The sequence below is a fragment of the Bos grunniens genome, chromosome 17 (assembly GCF_055505025.1).
Source record: "Bos grunniens cultivar Pamir isolate PY7600 chromosome 17, Bosgru_T2T1.0, whole genome shotgun sequence".
In the NCBI taxonomy this organism is placed as follows: Eukaryota; Metazoa; Chordata; class Mammalia; order Artiodactyla; family Bovidae; genus Bos; species Bos grunniens.
Genome location: NC_141181.1, coordinates 66,678,126 through 66,691,006, shown reverse-complemented (window position 1 = coordinate 66,691,006; position 12,881 = coordinate 66,678,126). Strand labels below are relative to the sequence as shown.

At 50.1% G+C, this 12,881-nt stretch overlaps 1 protein-coding gene across 1 annotated transcript; it reads right to left on the bottom strand.

Annotated features, from left to right (window-relative positions):
- Positions 1-4,505: 4,505 nt before the first annotated feature.
- Positions 4,506-10,153, bottom strand: CRYBA4 (crystallin beta A4). The gene is made up of 5 exons (XM_086346065.1): positions 10,103-10,153; positions 9,106-9,224; positions 7,812-7,953; positions 5,601-5,743; positions 4,506-4,838 (listed from the first exon to the last, which is right to left on the bottom strand). Exons 1-5 carry the CDS (start codon positions 10,139-10,141, stop codon positions 4,691-4,693), a joined length of 591 nt encoding a protein of 196 aa, XP_086202191.1. The 5' UTR covers positions 10,142-10,153; the 3' UTR covers positions 4,506-4,690.
- Positions 10,154-12,881: the final 2,728 nt, after the last annotated feature.

Genomic DNA, 12,881 nt, shown 5'->3' with positions numbered 1-12,881 from the left:
TCGCATGAGGTGGCCAAAGTACTGGAGTTTCAGCTTTAGCATCATTCCTTCCAAAGAGATCCCAGGGCTGATCTCCTTCAGAATGGACTGGTTGGATCTCCTTGCAGTCCAAGGGACTCTCAAGAGTCTTCTCCAACACCACAGTTCAAAAGCATAAATCCTAAGTGAGGACCCAGGTTCAATCCCTGGTCTTGGAACTAAGATCCCACAAGCCACGTGGTACAGCCAAAAAAATTAAACAAATAAATTTAATTAAATAATAAAAAGAGACGTGACTCTGTTATACATTGGAAATCGGGCTTCCCCAATGGTTCAGCAGGTAAAGAATCCTCCTGCAATGTAGGAGATGCATGTTCCAGCCCTAGGTTGGGAAGATGCCCTGGAGAAATAGCAGCCCACTCCAGTATTCTTGCCTGGAGAATTCCATGGACAGAGGAGTCTGGTGGGCTGCACTCCAGGTGGTCACGAAGAGTCAGACATGACTGAGCACTAGCACAGTAGAACGAGGGCAATAGTACCCCCAAAGAAGTGAAAATTGGTACTTGAGAAGCAAACAAAACCAAAAAAAAAAAAAAACCCCAAACATTATTCTTTTTATGTATGAAGCACAGATAAACATATATGATGGACATGGATCTACATTATATTAATATCTGTGGCATTAAGATTCCATTAGCAAAAGGGGAGGCAGTTTGGAAAACAATGTCTGAAAAGACGCTGGAGGGGTGGCAATAAAGGAAAAAAGCTTGAGAAACACTGGACTTGATAGAGAAGTTCTTTCCAAGTCTGACAGTCTATGAACACCTGATTCTAAGTGAAAGGGTCAGCGGGAGTGCAGGGGGCCCAGGTTCCATCCCTGGTCAGGGAACTACATCCCACGTGCCTCAACTAAGACCTGGCACCGCCAAATAAATTTTAAAAAACCGAACCCACAGGTGGGAACAAACCTGGTCTCATGGACTGAAACGTTTCCTCTCAAAATTCACAAGTTGAAGTCCAAACCCCAATACCCCAGAATATAAGGATATTTGGAGAAAACGTGTGTCAAGAGGTCATTAAGTCAGGCTGTTAGGGTGAGGCTCTCACCCAAGAAGACTGGGGTCCCTATAAGAAGAGAAAGAAGCACCAGGGGTTCACATACAGAGGAACATCCACATGAGGACACAGGGAGAAGGCGGCTGTCTGCAAGCCCAGGAGAGAGCCCTCCCCAGAAACCAACCCTGGTGGCACCTTGATCATCAACTTCCTGCCTCCAGAACCATGAGAAAGTAGATTTCTGTTGTTTAAGCCGCCCTTGTCTGCGCTATCTGGTTTTGGCAAACGTAGCAAATGAATACACCTGGGATGTTTAAGGAAAGCATCACTACAGGGACATGAGGACAGAGAGACCACGGGGCTGCAGACCATGGCCAGCCTCCTCGGACTAAGAAATACTGGTTTGTTTTGTTCTTGGGGTGGGGTGGGAAGTGTGGGAGGGTTTTAGCAGGGGAGCAAAGGTAAAAACTTTTCTTTTTTTTTTTACCCACACTTGCAGCCTGTGGGATCATAATTCCCCAACCAGGGATTGAACCCATGCTGCCTGCACTGAGAGCACGGAGTCTTAACCACTGGACTTCCAGGGAAGTCCCCCACGTTACGTTTGTAATGGGGCCACTCTGGCTGCTGGGTGCAGAGCAGATTTGTTGTTGTGCAGCCACTAAGTCACGTCTGACTCTTTGCGAACCCCACGGACTGCAGCCTGCCAGGCTCCTCTGTCCATGGGATTTCCCAGGCAAAAATACTGGATGGGGTAGCCATTCCCATCTCCATGGAGTCTTTCTGGCCCGGGGATAAAACCTGCATCTCCTGCATTGCAGGCAGATTCTTGACCACTGAGTGACCAGGGAAGCCTGAAGAACAGGTTGTTCAGAGGCAAAGTGGGATCAGGGAGACCAAGGGGGATACAGAGAGAATGGCTTGGACCAACATAGGAGCAACAGAGATGGTGACAAGGGTTGGATTCTAGCACATTCTGAAGGTGCAGACACCATGATTTGCCAGTGCATTGGACTGTGGGGTGAGAGATTTTGGATTATTCCAAAGGTTTGGGCCCACACAGCTGGAAACACGTAGCTTCGTTTGTGGATGTTCTGTTTGAGATGTACGTCAGACATCCACATGGAGGTGTCGAGGAAGGAGTTGATATCCAGAGATGGAGTCCAGAGGAGAGGTCAGAGCAGTGATAAACTCCAGGGAAGGACTGCCTCCCAGCCCTCTCCCATCATCTGACTGAGGTCCTTTCTTATCAGCCCTACACACCCAAAACCTCCCCATCACAGCCCCTATCACAGGAGATTGTAGCCCACTGTGGACTTGTCTGCCTTCCCCACCCAACCGCGTGAGAGAAAAGGTTTTACGTCTCTTGTTTATCATTTGCCAGGGCCTGGGTACACAGGAGGTCCCAGGCGCACGGCTGTTTGAATGAACAGGATACTACAAAGAGGGGTTAAGAAATGACTAAAAAGTGCCAGTGTTCCCAAATACTGTCCTCCCCTTCCTGAGCCAGATAATGTTATCTTTTCCAGCAGGCTGTTCAGAACCCTGCCCCTTCCTGACTCTATCAGACTTACTGATTACAGAGGAAGATAGTCCGGAAAATAGCCAGATGGCTTATGATTGTTAAGACAATCTATATACAAAAGAACCAGGAGAGAGAGTAAGGGCGGGGCGGGGCGAGGAACGTTTGTACAGATCTGGCCGCTCAGGCTGCAAATGGAATGGGAGTTCTTTCCTTGTTCTAAAAACCTTTAAGGTGGAAGGTGTTAAATGGGACTTCAGGGTAGTATGTGTGAGAAAGACCTGGGGAGTGAAAAAAGGAAGGTGTGGAGCTTCAGGGGAGAGAACTGGCTCCCTCCATGCATGGCTTTAAAAAACACACATGCTTGGGACAGTTTATTGGGAAGACGGCAATCATAAACATACGTGTGCCTGAGTTTGGGGAGAATGGATACATATATATATATGACTGAGACCCTTAGAACTGTCCACCTAGAACTATCACAACATTGTTAATCAACTACATCCCGATATAAAATAAAATATTTAAAAATAAATATATGTGCACCTTCCCTGGTAACTCAGCCGGTGAAGAATCCTCCTGCAATGCCGGAGACCTAGGTTTGATCCCCGGGTTGGGAAGATCCACTGGAGAAGGGATACGCTACCCACTCCAGAATTCTGGCCTGAAGAATTCCATGGACTGTATAGTCCATGGGGTCGCAAAGAATCAGACACAACTGAGTGACTTTCACTTTCACTTTCCATAAAACAGCAGCAAGGTTCTTGAAGGAAAAAAAAAATCAGGAAGCAAAAATGAACAAAACTAAAGACAGAAGCAGATAAAGCCCAAATCATTGTAGGAGATATTAACAGCCCTTTCTGAGTGATTGATTAAAAAAAAAAAAACTAATTTTTTAAAAATTGGCAAGGATATAGAAAAATCCTACCAAAGTTGTGGGCCAACCTGACCTAGTCCACATTTATAGAACACTACACTGAACAACAGCAAGATTTTAAAATTTTCAAGTCTATCAGAAAGAGACTATAATCTGAGCCAGGAAATAAGTTTCATTAGAATACTGAAATCTTGAGTATGTTCTCTGATCACAATTAACAAACCAATAACAATAAAATATGTAGGAAATCCCAAATATTCAGATAGCATATCCCTAAGTAACCCATGGATCAAAGAAGAACTCATAAGGGAGACTGGAAAATATCGAACTGAGTGATAATGAAAACATCAAATCACAATATCTGGGAAGCAGCTAATGCAGTGATTGCAGGGAAATTCTTAACTCTGACTATATGGGCATGCATGCACCGGTGCGTGCTAAGTCGCTTCAGTAGTGCATGACTCTTTTCGACCCCATGGACCGTAGCCCGCCAGGCTCCTCTGTCCATGGGATTCTCCAGGCAAGAACACTGGAGTGGGTGGCCGTGCCCTCCAGAGATCCTCCCCACCCAGAAAGCCAACCTGCGGCTCCTGCACTGCAGGCAAATTCTTTACCGATGAGCCCCCCCTGGAAGGCTCAACTACGTGGTGTGTGTGTTAGTCACTCAGTTGTGTTTGACTCTGCGACCCCGGGCCGTAGCCTGCCAGGCTCCTCCGTCCCTGGGATTCTCCAGGCAAGAATACTGGAGTGGGTGGGTAGCCATTCCCTTCTCCGGGGGATCTTCCCAACCCAGGGATGGAACCCGGGTCTCCTGCGTTGCAGGCAGATTCTTTACCATCAGAGCCACCAGGGAAGCCCATATGGGGGGAGGGGCCATAATTAATGACTCAAGGGTCTACCTTTAAAAGCTAGACAAAAGACGAATAAGGTAAACCCAAAATAATAGAAGATGAAAAAGAGGAAGGATAAGAGCAAAACTCAGTGAAATGAAACACAGACGGCCGACAGAGAAAATCAGCAAAGCTACACGCTGATCCTCTGAAAGGATTCACCAAGTGGAAAACCACAGGCTAACACTAGGCCTTTTATTTTAGTATTACTTTTAGTTTTTCGTGCTGACTGTGCGTGGACTGGCCCACAGGGCGAACGGGTGCATACGGGTTACGGGGCAGGCAGAGGAGAGAGCAGGCAGCAGCGTCCGCGGTTCCTCTGTTCCAGACAAGCACACGTCCCCCGCTCGGCGCCGACCCCTCGGCTCACTGCTGGATCCTTCGGATGCTCTGTACCTGGAAGGTCTGGGCGTGAGAGCCCCACTCCCGGAAGTGCTTATAGTCGCCCGAGTGGTGGTCACACTCCAGCACGTACTGAAAACCTCGGTAGCCAGGAAACTGGGAGCAAACCCAGCTGCAAAAGGGAAGGAGGCAGGCCGTTACCTTTCAGGAGGCACCAGCATGGCCACCAAGGCAGAGACACAGGGGGAGCCGCGGCTGCGAGCACACTCCACCACCCCGCGTTCCTGCCCAGAACGCGCCCTGCTCTGCCCGCCACCGATCACGCGCTTCCGTCTGCCAGCAACACCCTTCGGGCCCTTCTTTGCCTGGTCGAGTTAATATTTATCGTCCAGGTCTCAGTCCGATCTTCCCTGCAACGGGGGCGGTCTGACTTCTCGTCCAAATTAGGCCACCGTCCCCCATCGTACCTTTGTAGCACTCGCGTAATTAGGTAATTAACATATTATTTGTAAAAAAAAAAAAAAAAAAAGTCAGGCTCTTCTGCCAACAGTAAGCACCTGTGTGCCCTGGTACATTGTTATTTAGTGCCTACACAATGCCTGGCACAATAAATATTTGATGAGGAAAGGGAGGGGGGAGGAAGGAGGGGGAGGGGAGGAGGAGGGAAGAGGAGGAGAGAAGGAAGAGGGAGGAGGGGGAGGGAGGAGGAGGAGTGGATGGCAGGAGGAAGAAGGGAGGAGTCTTCCTCTTCATTGACCCTCACTTTGTTCAGGACTAGACAAGGGCTGGTGTCTCCTTCTCTGAGCTTCCCTTCCCCTTTCTGTACAAGGGAGGCGGACTCGAGATTCCCAAGAGGTCCATCCTCCTCCAGAGGTGTCCCCCCGGCCCTCTCAACCTCCTCTTTGTCCCCAGAGCACAGCCTCGATCCACTTACGCCCCAGAGTGGACGTGGAAGGAGCCCACTTCATTGCCATCCCAGCCCATCGCCTGGAGGGAGGGGTAATCATCACTCAGCTCTCCCTTCCTGCCCAGGAAGTTCTCCTGCTCGAAGATGGTCAGCCTCGAGTCGCGGTGGTTCTGCAGGGAACAGAGTCAGAGCATCAGGGTGTCAGTTGGAAGCCCCAGCCGGCCCCTGCATCCCAACTCTCGTCTCCAAAAATCAGCCTTCCTCTCCAGCCCTCTGGAAGGACAATAAGGCAACATGCACTGGAAACCTTACAAGAGCCAAAACCTTCCAGAAATTTACACAAAATAAACAAGGACAACAAGCCTTGGTGATAAAAGAAAAAAAGAAAAGAATAAAAAAAATCAATATGATACTCAACAGCAGGGGATCAGGGGGTAAGCTGGAGTGTTGCACTAGGGTTAAGAGAAGGGTGTGGAGATCTGTATTCAAATCCTGATTTTCCACACACCAGCTGACTGAGCTTAAAAACATGCCCCACATATACACAAGGGAATATTACTCAGCCATTAAAAAGAATGAAGTAATGCCACTTGCAGCAACCCGAATGGACCTAGAGATTGTCATACTGAGTGAAGTAAGTCAGACAGGGAAGGAGGCAATACCGTATGACATTCCTTATATGTGGAATCGAAAAAGAAATGATGCAAATGAACTTAACTTACAAAACAGAAAGAGACTCACAGACTTAGAGAACGAACTTAATGGTTGCCGGAGGGGAAAGATGGGGGGATGGGATAGTTAGGGAGTTTGGGATGAACATGTACACACTGCTATATTCAAAACGGATAACCAACAAGGTCCCACTGTACAGCACATGGAACTCGGCTCAGTGTCATGTGGCAGCCTGGATGGGAGGGGCGTTTAGGGGAGAATGGATGCTTGTATAGGTGTGGCTGAATCCTTTCCCTGTCCACCTGAAACCATGGCAACATTGTTAAATTGGCTATACCCCAATACAAAATAAAAGTTTAAACAGACAAAAAACCTGTCCCACAGCATTTCTGAGCCTGTTTCCGCATCTATAAAATGAAATTAACCACATCCATTTTTGCAGAACTCGTAAACTAGGTAGAGGCAGGGATCGCTTCAGTGAGAGCCTGTGTGGGTCCCCATATGGGCACAGTGGCTGGGCTGTCTGTGGAACAAGTGATGAGCCATAAGACAGTATACTAGGTAGGCACCATGGAAAATGTCATAGGCGAGATTTAATCACCCAAAGGGTGACTGGAATATATTTGCAGAGGGGGTAAGGCTGGTTTCCAAGCTTTAGGTTCATTATGATTCAATTTGTATAACCAAATGAGATGCATATGTAGATATATAGCCTTAGATGGTATAGATACACAGATCTAGACATTGATATGGACATCAATCACTGCAGATAGAATCTGTGGGTAGCACAGAAACCAAGGAAATCTCAAGTACCGATAACAGTAGGCTTCTGTCTCAGAAGTGTGGGTATAAGTGACTTTTATTTTCTTATTCAGCCATATTGGGTTTTTCCCTGAACTTTAGGGGATACATACATGTGCTGTAGTTATTTAAAATTCATCAAAATTGTTTTCGAAGGAGAAAAATACACCTTTTTGAGCCTCAGTTTTTTCATCTGTAAAATGGGGATAATAATACTCACCTCACCCCATACTCTGTAAACAGTAGCTAAAATATAAAATCAGGAACACTGACAATGAATTAGGAATAAGACATAGGACCCTTCTTTCTTACATCACCCTGCCATCTCTGGTACCCAGCCTCTCCCAGTGTCCCTGAGTCACGAAAAGAGGGACATAAGGTCCAGAGGTTAAGACTCCATGCTCCCAACACAGGGGACACAGGTTCAGTCCCCAGTCAGGGCACTAAGATCCCAAAGGCCGCACAGCACGGCCAGAAAAAAGGAAAAGGACCCAAAACAGGAAGGAGTTCATGTCACAACCAGAGTAGCAATGGGCAGAATGTCTGTGGTGGGCTCTGTCCATATGTACATTTTTTTCCCCAGAACTTAAGTACCATGGCCCCATTTTAAGAGGAAGAAACTGAGGCTCAGAGAGGGGAGGGACCGCCACAGCTTGAAGCACTGATACGAGAATCTGAACTCTGGACATCCAATTCCCAAGCCCCCACTGGAGGGGCTCAGCCCCCTGCCCCCGCCTTCAGGGACCAGGCAGTGTCGGGACTCACAGCGCAGGCCACCGGCCGGAAGGAGGTGAGCCGCTCGGCGGGGTAGGACGTGTTGCCGCTCCACGCATCCCAGGATGGGTACTCACCCCGCTCCAGCACATACTGCTGCCCTTGGAAGCCGGCATGCTCAAAACCCACCCACCTGCCAACAGAGGATAGAGGGTACAAGGGGTTAGGAGGCCTCCGACCCTGAGTTCTAGACCAGTGGTTGTCATACGGGGTGACTTTGCCCCCCACCCACCCAAGGAGGCATTTAAAATGTCTGCAGGCATTTTTAGTTGTCTTGCTGGGAGTCCGGAGGAGAGATTTGCAACTGGCATTTGTGAGTAGAGGCTGGAGATACTGCTAAACATCCTCCCATGCACTGGGCAGCCGCCAGCACAGAATTACCTGACCCCAAACATCCGTAGTGCCAACGTGGAGAAGCCCGCTGCCCCCCTGCGCATCCTGCAGGCAGGGGACTGGCCCCTTGCAGGTGCCTGCCACCCTCGCGCCTGTCCTCCTGGGCCACGTAGATGAGACTTGACCATGCGCTGACTTCGGCTTTGGCCATCTCATTAATCTCCGTCTCTCTTTTTACTTTTTTTCAAATTTATTTTATTTTTGGCTGCGCTGGGTCTTCGCTGCTGCGCACGGGCTTTTCTCTAGCTGTGCTGTGCAGGCTCCTTATTGCGGTGGTTTCTCCTGTTTTGGAGCACAGGCTCTAGGGCACGGGCTTAAGCTGCTGTGGCCCGTGGGCTTAGCTACCTCAATGCACGTGAAATCTTCCCCAGCCAGGGACCAACTCACATGGCCTGCACTGGCAGGCGGACTCTTTACCACTGGACCACCAGGGAAGTCCCCTCTCTCTTTTTAAACAAAATTTATCTCATGCTCAGAGCCTCAGTCAGGCAGCAACACTTAACTAAAAATTACTAGCATTATTTTTCACTATATTTTTAGTTACCTTCCACTTTTGGTGAGTGATCTTGACTTTTGATTTGTACCTAACAGAGACATTTCAGACCCAACACTGGATTTTGAAGGTCTGCCCCCACAGGGCTGCCTCATCCAATGTGCAGACTCTGTGAATGGCACCACTGCCCCCCACACACCCAGCTACATTTGGGCAGTGCACAACCTGTGCAACCTTACACTGCCATCCTTCATGCTCCCCAGCATCTCAGATCCATGGAGGCACACTGGTACAGTTAGAGCCAGGGAAGATAGGACCTCGAACGTCTAAAAGTCCCAGCACCCCTCTCTAGATACCTTCCTATCTCCCCAACCCCGACTCCGATCCCCCTGGACTCACGCGCCACTCAGCACTTTCAAAGATCGAACAGTCTCGAAGCCAAGCTCCAGCACGCTGGGGCACTCAGCCGTGAACTCATGCCGCCGGCCCTGGAAGCCCTCCTCATCCCACACCACGATCTATGCCGGAAAGAAAAGGTAGGGACCCACATCAGAGTGCTGGGCAGCGGGGGGGAATGGGGGACGGTGAGGGGTTAGGAATGCACCCCAGGACTCAGTGTGGGGCAGGCCAGGTAATGCAGGGAGGCAAACTCAGATGCCTTCAGGGTCCAGGGAGGGGAGGGTGAGAGCTGAGACCCCGGGAGCACAGGCCCTGCTCAGCGCCACCTACTGTTGCCACATGGTAATGCGACCAACCGTACAATTTTCCCAAGACAACCCCTGTAACAACCTTTCTGTAAGCTCTCCCGGTGTTCAAAGGCTGACGACAAATTCAGAGATTTTAGGGTTTTTTTTTTTTCTTCTTTTTTAACACAGAGGAAACCAAAGGAAGCATGCCCAGATACTGTGCAACATCACCAGCTGGCCTTTTCTGCCAGTGGTAGTGGTGTTGTCGACTCTTTGCGACCCCATGGACTGCAGCCCGCCAGGCTCCTCTGTCCATGGGATTCTCCAGGCAAGAACACTGGAGTGGGTTGCCATTCCCTTCTCCAGGGGGTCTTCCCAACCCAGGGATCGGACCCAGGTCTCCTGAGTTGCAGGCAGACTCTTTACCGTCTGAGCTACAGGGAAGACCTGTTTTCTGCCAGAGAGATGGTTACGTTTGGGGACAGGAAGCCCCAACTTCAAGTCAAGAACCTCTGTGTGTGACCTCTGGCAAGACCCTCTCCCTCTTGCAGCCTCAACTACATCCTCTGTGAAATGGGCCCTCATTACCGCCCTGCTCCAGGGGTGAGGTGGGAACTCAGTGAAGGTGGGGCAGGGGTCCGCAGGACTTGGGTTTGACCTGTGCCCTTGCCCTCCCGACGTCGCCCCCCACCCCCAGCGCCTCTCCCTACCTTCCAGTGTCCTGCCGACTTGGTGCACTGCAGAGACATGCCGCTCGTTTCCTAGGCGACAGAAGAAGGTGAGGAAGCTTCCACCCTGACTCTGCTCCCCTCCTTGAAGCCGAAGTCTGGTTTGAGCAGATGGGTACCCAGGTGGGGTCCAGAAGTGCCCCAGATGAAGGGCAAAGTGTGGCTTTGGGCTGTCCCCCTCCTCCACTTTCCAGTACCGTCTCCTTCTCTTCCATCCTCTCTCTGTCTCAAAATGAACCCATTCTGGGTCCTGTTCCTCTAAGCCCCCTCGGTGCTGCTTTATCTACTCAGTAGGGGGAATTTTCCATGGCTGCGGGTGGGTGGGTGCTGCACCCCTGGTAAGCGCCAAGGTGCTCAGCTTGAGAGGCTCCCAAAGACAGCTCCTGACCTAGAAAGGAGGCTCTAAGAGCGTAAGGTGAGGCCGCAGGATTACAGGAATCATTTGGGTTTCAAACGGCAGTCGCAGGTACTGGTCTCGAGGTCTGGAGCCTGGTTCGATGAGGATGGCATTTGGGATGACTCAGTGGTATACCCCCAGGACTGGGGACGAGGGGCTCCCCTGCCTCCCAGGAGACTTACCCAGAGCTCGAATCCCACCCCTTCTCCAAGCCGGGGACTTACCGAGATGGACCCAGAGAACATGCCAGACCCAGGAACGGCCGAGGTCAGGCTCTTATAGGCAGGGAGGAGAGAGGGCCCCTGGGGGGACAGAGCCCTGACTCAGCAAGTGAGTGACGGGAACAAAAGCCAACCCCGCTTGTGGCTCTGATGGAGAGGTGTCAGCACCATTGGCCTCGGCTGGGAGGGAGAGGCCAGGGTGCCCCCCTCGGGGATCACCCGTGAAGAAGGCAAGAGGAAGACGGTCCCCCCTAATCAGCTCCACCCTGATTCAGCAGTGGACCAAGAGTCCAAACACCTCAGCCTTCCTAGCCGTGTGACCTGGGGCAGGTCCTCCCCTCTATGTCTTCCTGTAAAACGGAGCAAGGATAAACTATAAAATGGCATGAGAGTATGTCACATGCCTGGCACAGGCATTCAACAAATACCTATGCCTTTGCCCTCTCCCAGCTCCCTCCCCCTTCCTCCTCCGGTGGGGGTAACCAGAGAGGACTTCATGGCAGACACTCGGTTCTGAAGGGTGGCACTGAAACTTCGGTGGCATTGGAACTCAGTTCTGAAGGGTGTGGGGGATTTATAGCGAGTGAGATGCTTTTGCTAGGCAAGAGTGCACAGGTGGGAGTCTGGGGCTGGTGACCCAATGGGGCTGAAGGAGCGCAGAGGGACGCAGGCAGGACAGGTGGCTGGGCCAGGGCCTCCGGGGCCCACAAAGCCCAGAGACGGGTCCAGCTCGCTCCGTGGGCAGAAGGAAGGCGCTGGTGGCCTGAACATGCTTTACAAACTGTGCTGCACCGCCGAACATCCGGGGTTTGTAGAATTCGCTTCCTGCACACGTCTCCCCCCATTCCTACCCTCTGAAATTGGCCCAAGAGGATCGTCTCACGGCATAGGGAAGACCATGACTGGAAACCAGATCCCTCCAGGCGAGCTGGAGAATGTCCACGTCAGCTCACGGAGCTGTGAGCTGTGAGATGGCAATACCAGTGCCCTCTGGGTGGGTTCTATGCAGCCCGATCAAAGGCACGGCTTTGAGATCAGGTTGCCAGGAAGGTGAAATGCCAAGAATGCAGCCTCCGTAGCCAGACGGCCCGGGTTTACATCCCACTCTTGGTGGCTGGGTAACCTTGAGCCTGTTACTTCGTCTCTCCAAGCCTCAGTTTCCTCATATGTAAAATGGGTATACAGGTAGATTGGGTTCAGCCTAAGAGATTCGGTATTGTGAGGGTAAATGTGAACTACACACAAACAGCATCACTGTTCTGGAACGGCTCCTGGAACCTGACATTCATCACGTGTCTCCATCATCACTGGCATCATTGCAGCTAATTAAAAAAAAAATTACTATTGACACATCTTCACTTCCATGTTTACTGCAGCGTTATGCACAATAGCCAGGATGTGAAAATAACCCAATTGTCCATAATATTGGATAACTGAAATAACCTAATTATCCATCCACTCTTTATCCAATGAGTGGATATATAAGATGTGATACGTAGGTACAATGGAATATTATTCAGCCTTGAGAAAGAAGAAAACCCTGCCATTCGTGACAACACAGATAGACCCCCGAAGGCGTTATGCTAAGCGAAATAAATCAGAGAAAGACAAATATCGTAGGATCTCACTTACACATGGAACCGTAAAAAGACAAAATCAGAGAAGTGGAGAGTAAGATGGAGGGTACCGGGAGCCAGGAGGTGGAAGAAACAGGGAGATGATGCTCACGGGGCATAAACTTGCAGTTATAAGGTTAACGAGTTTGGGGACCTAATGGACAGCATGGTGATTATAGCTGGTAGTGTAACGTATACTCTAATGCTGCTTAGGGAACAGATCTTTCGTGTTCTCCCCACAAGAACGTGTAGAGTAACTATGAGGTGGCAGGGAGGGGCAATCACCGCGCAATTTGTAAATGTATCAGGTCAACTTTCGGCTCACCTTTACCTCTGTTGTGTGCCGGTTATATTTCAGTAAAGCTGGGGGGAGTGATTCCTCTTAAATGTTTATTAAATACTTAATGAATACCCTTAATTACCTGAAAACACTTACTTGTATGAAAGCAAGAGGGCATGGTTTTTAAGAGCTTGGGTTCAGGAGTTCAAAACGTGTGACTTCCAATTCCATTCTTACAGATGAGGAA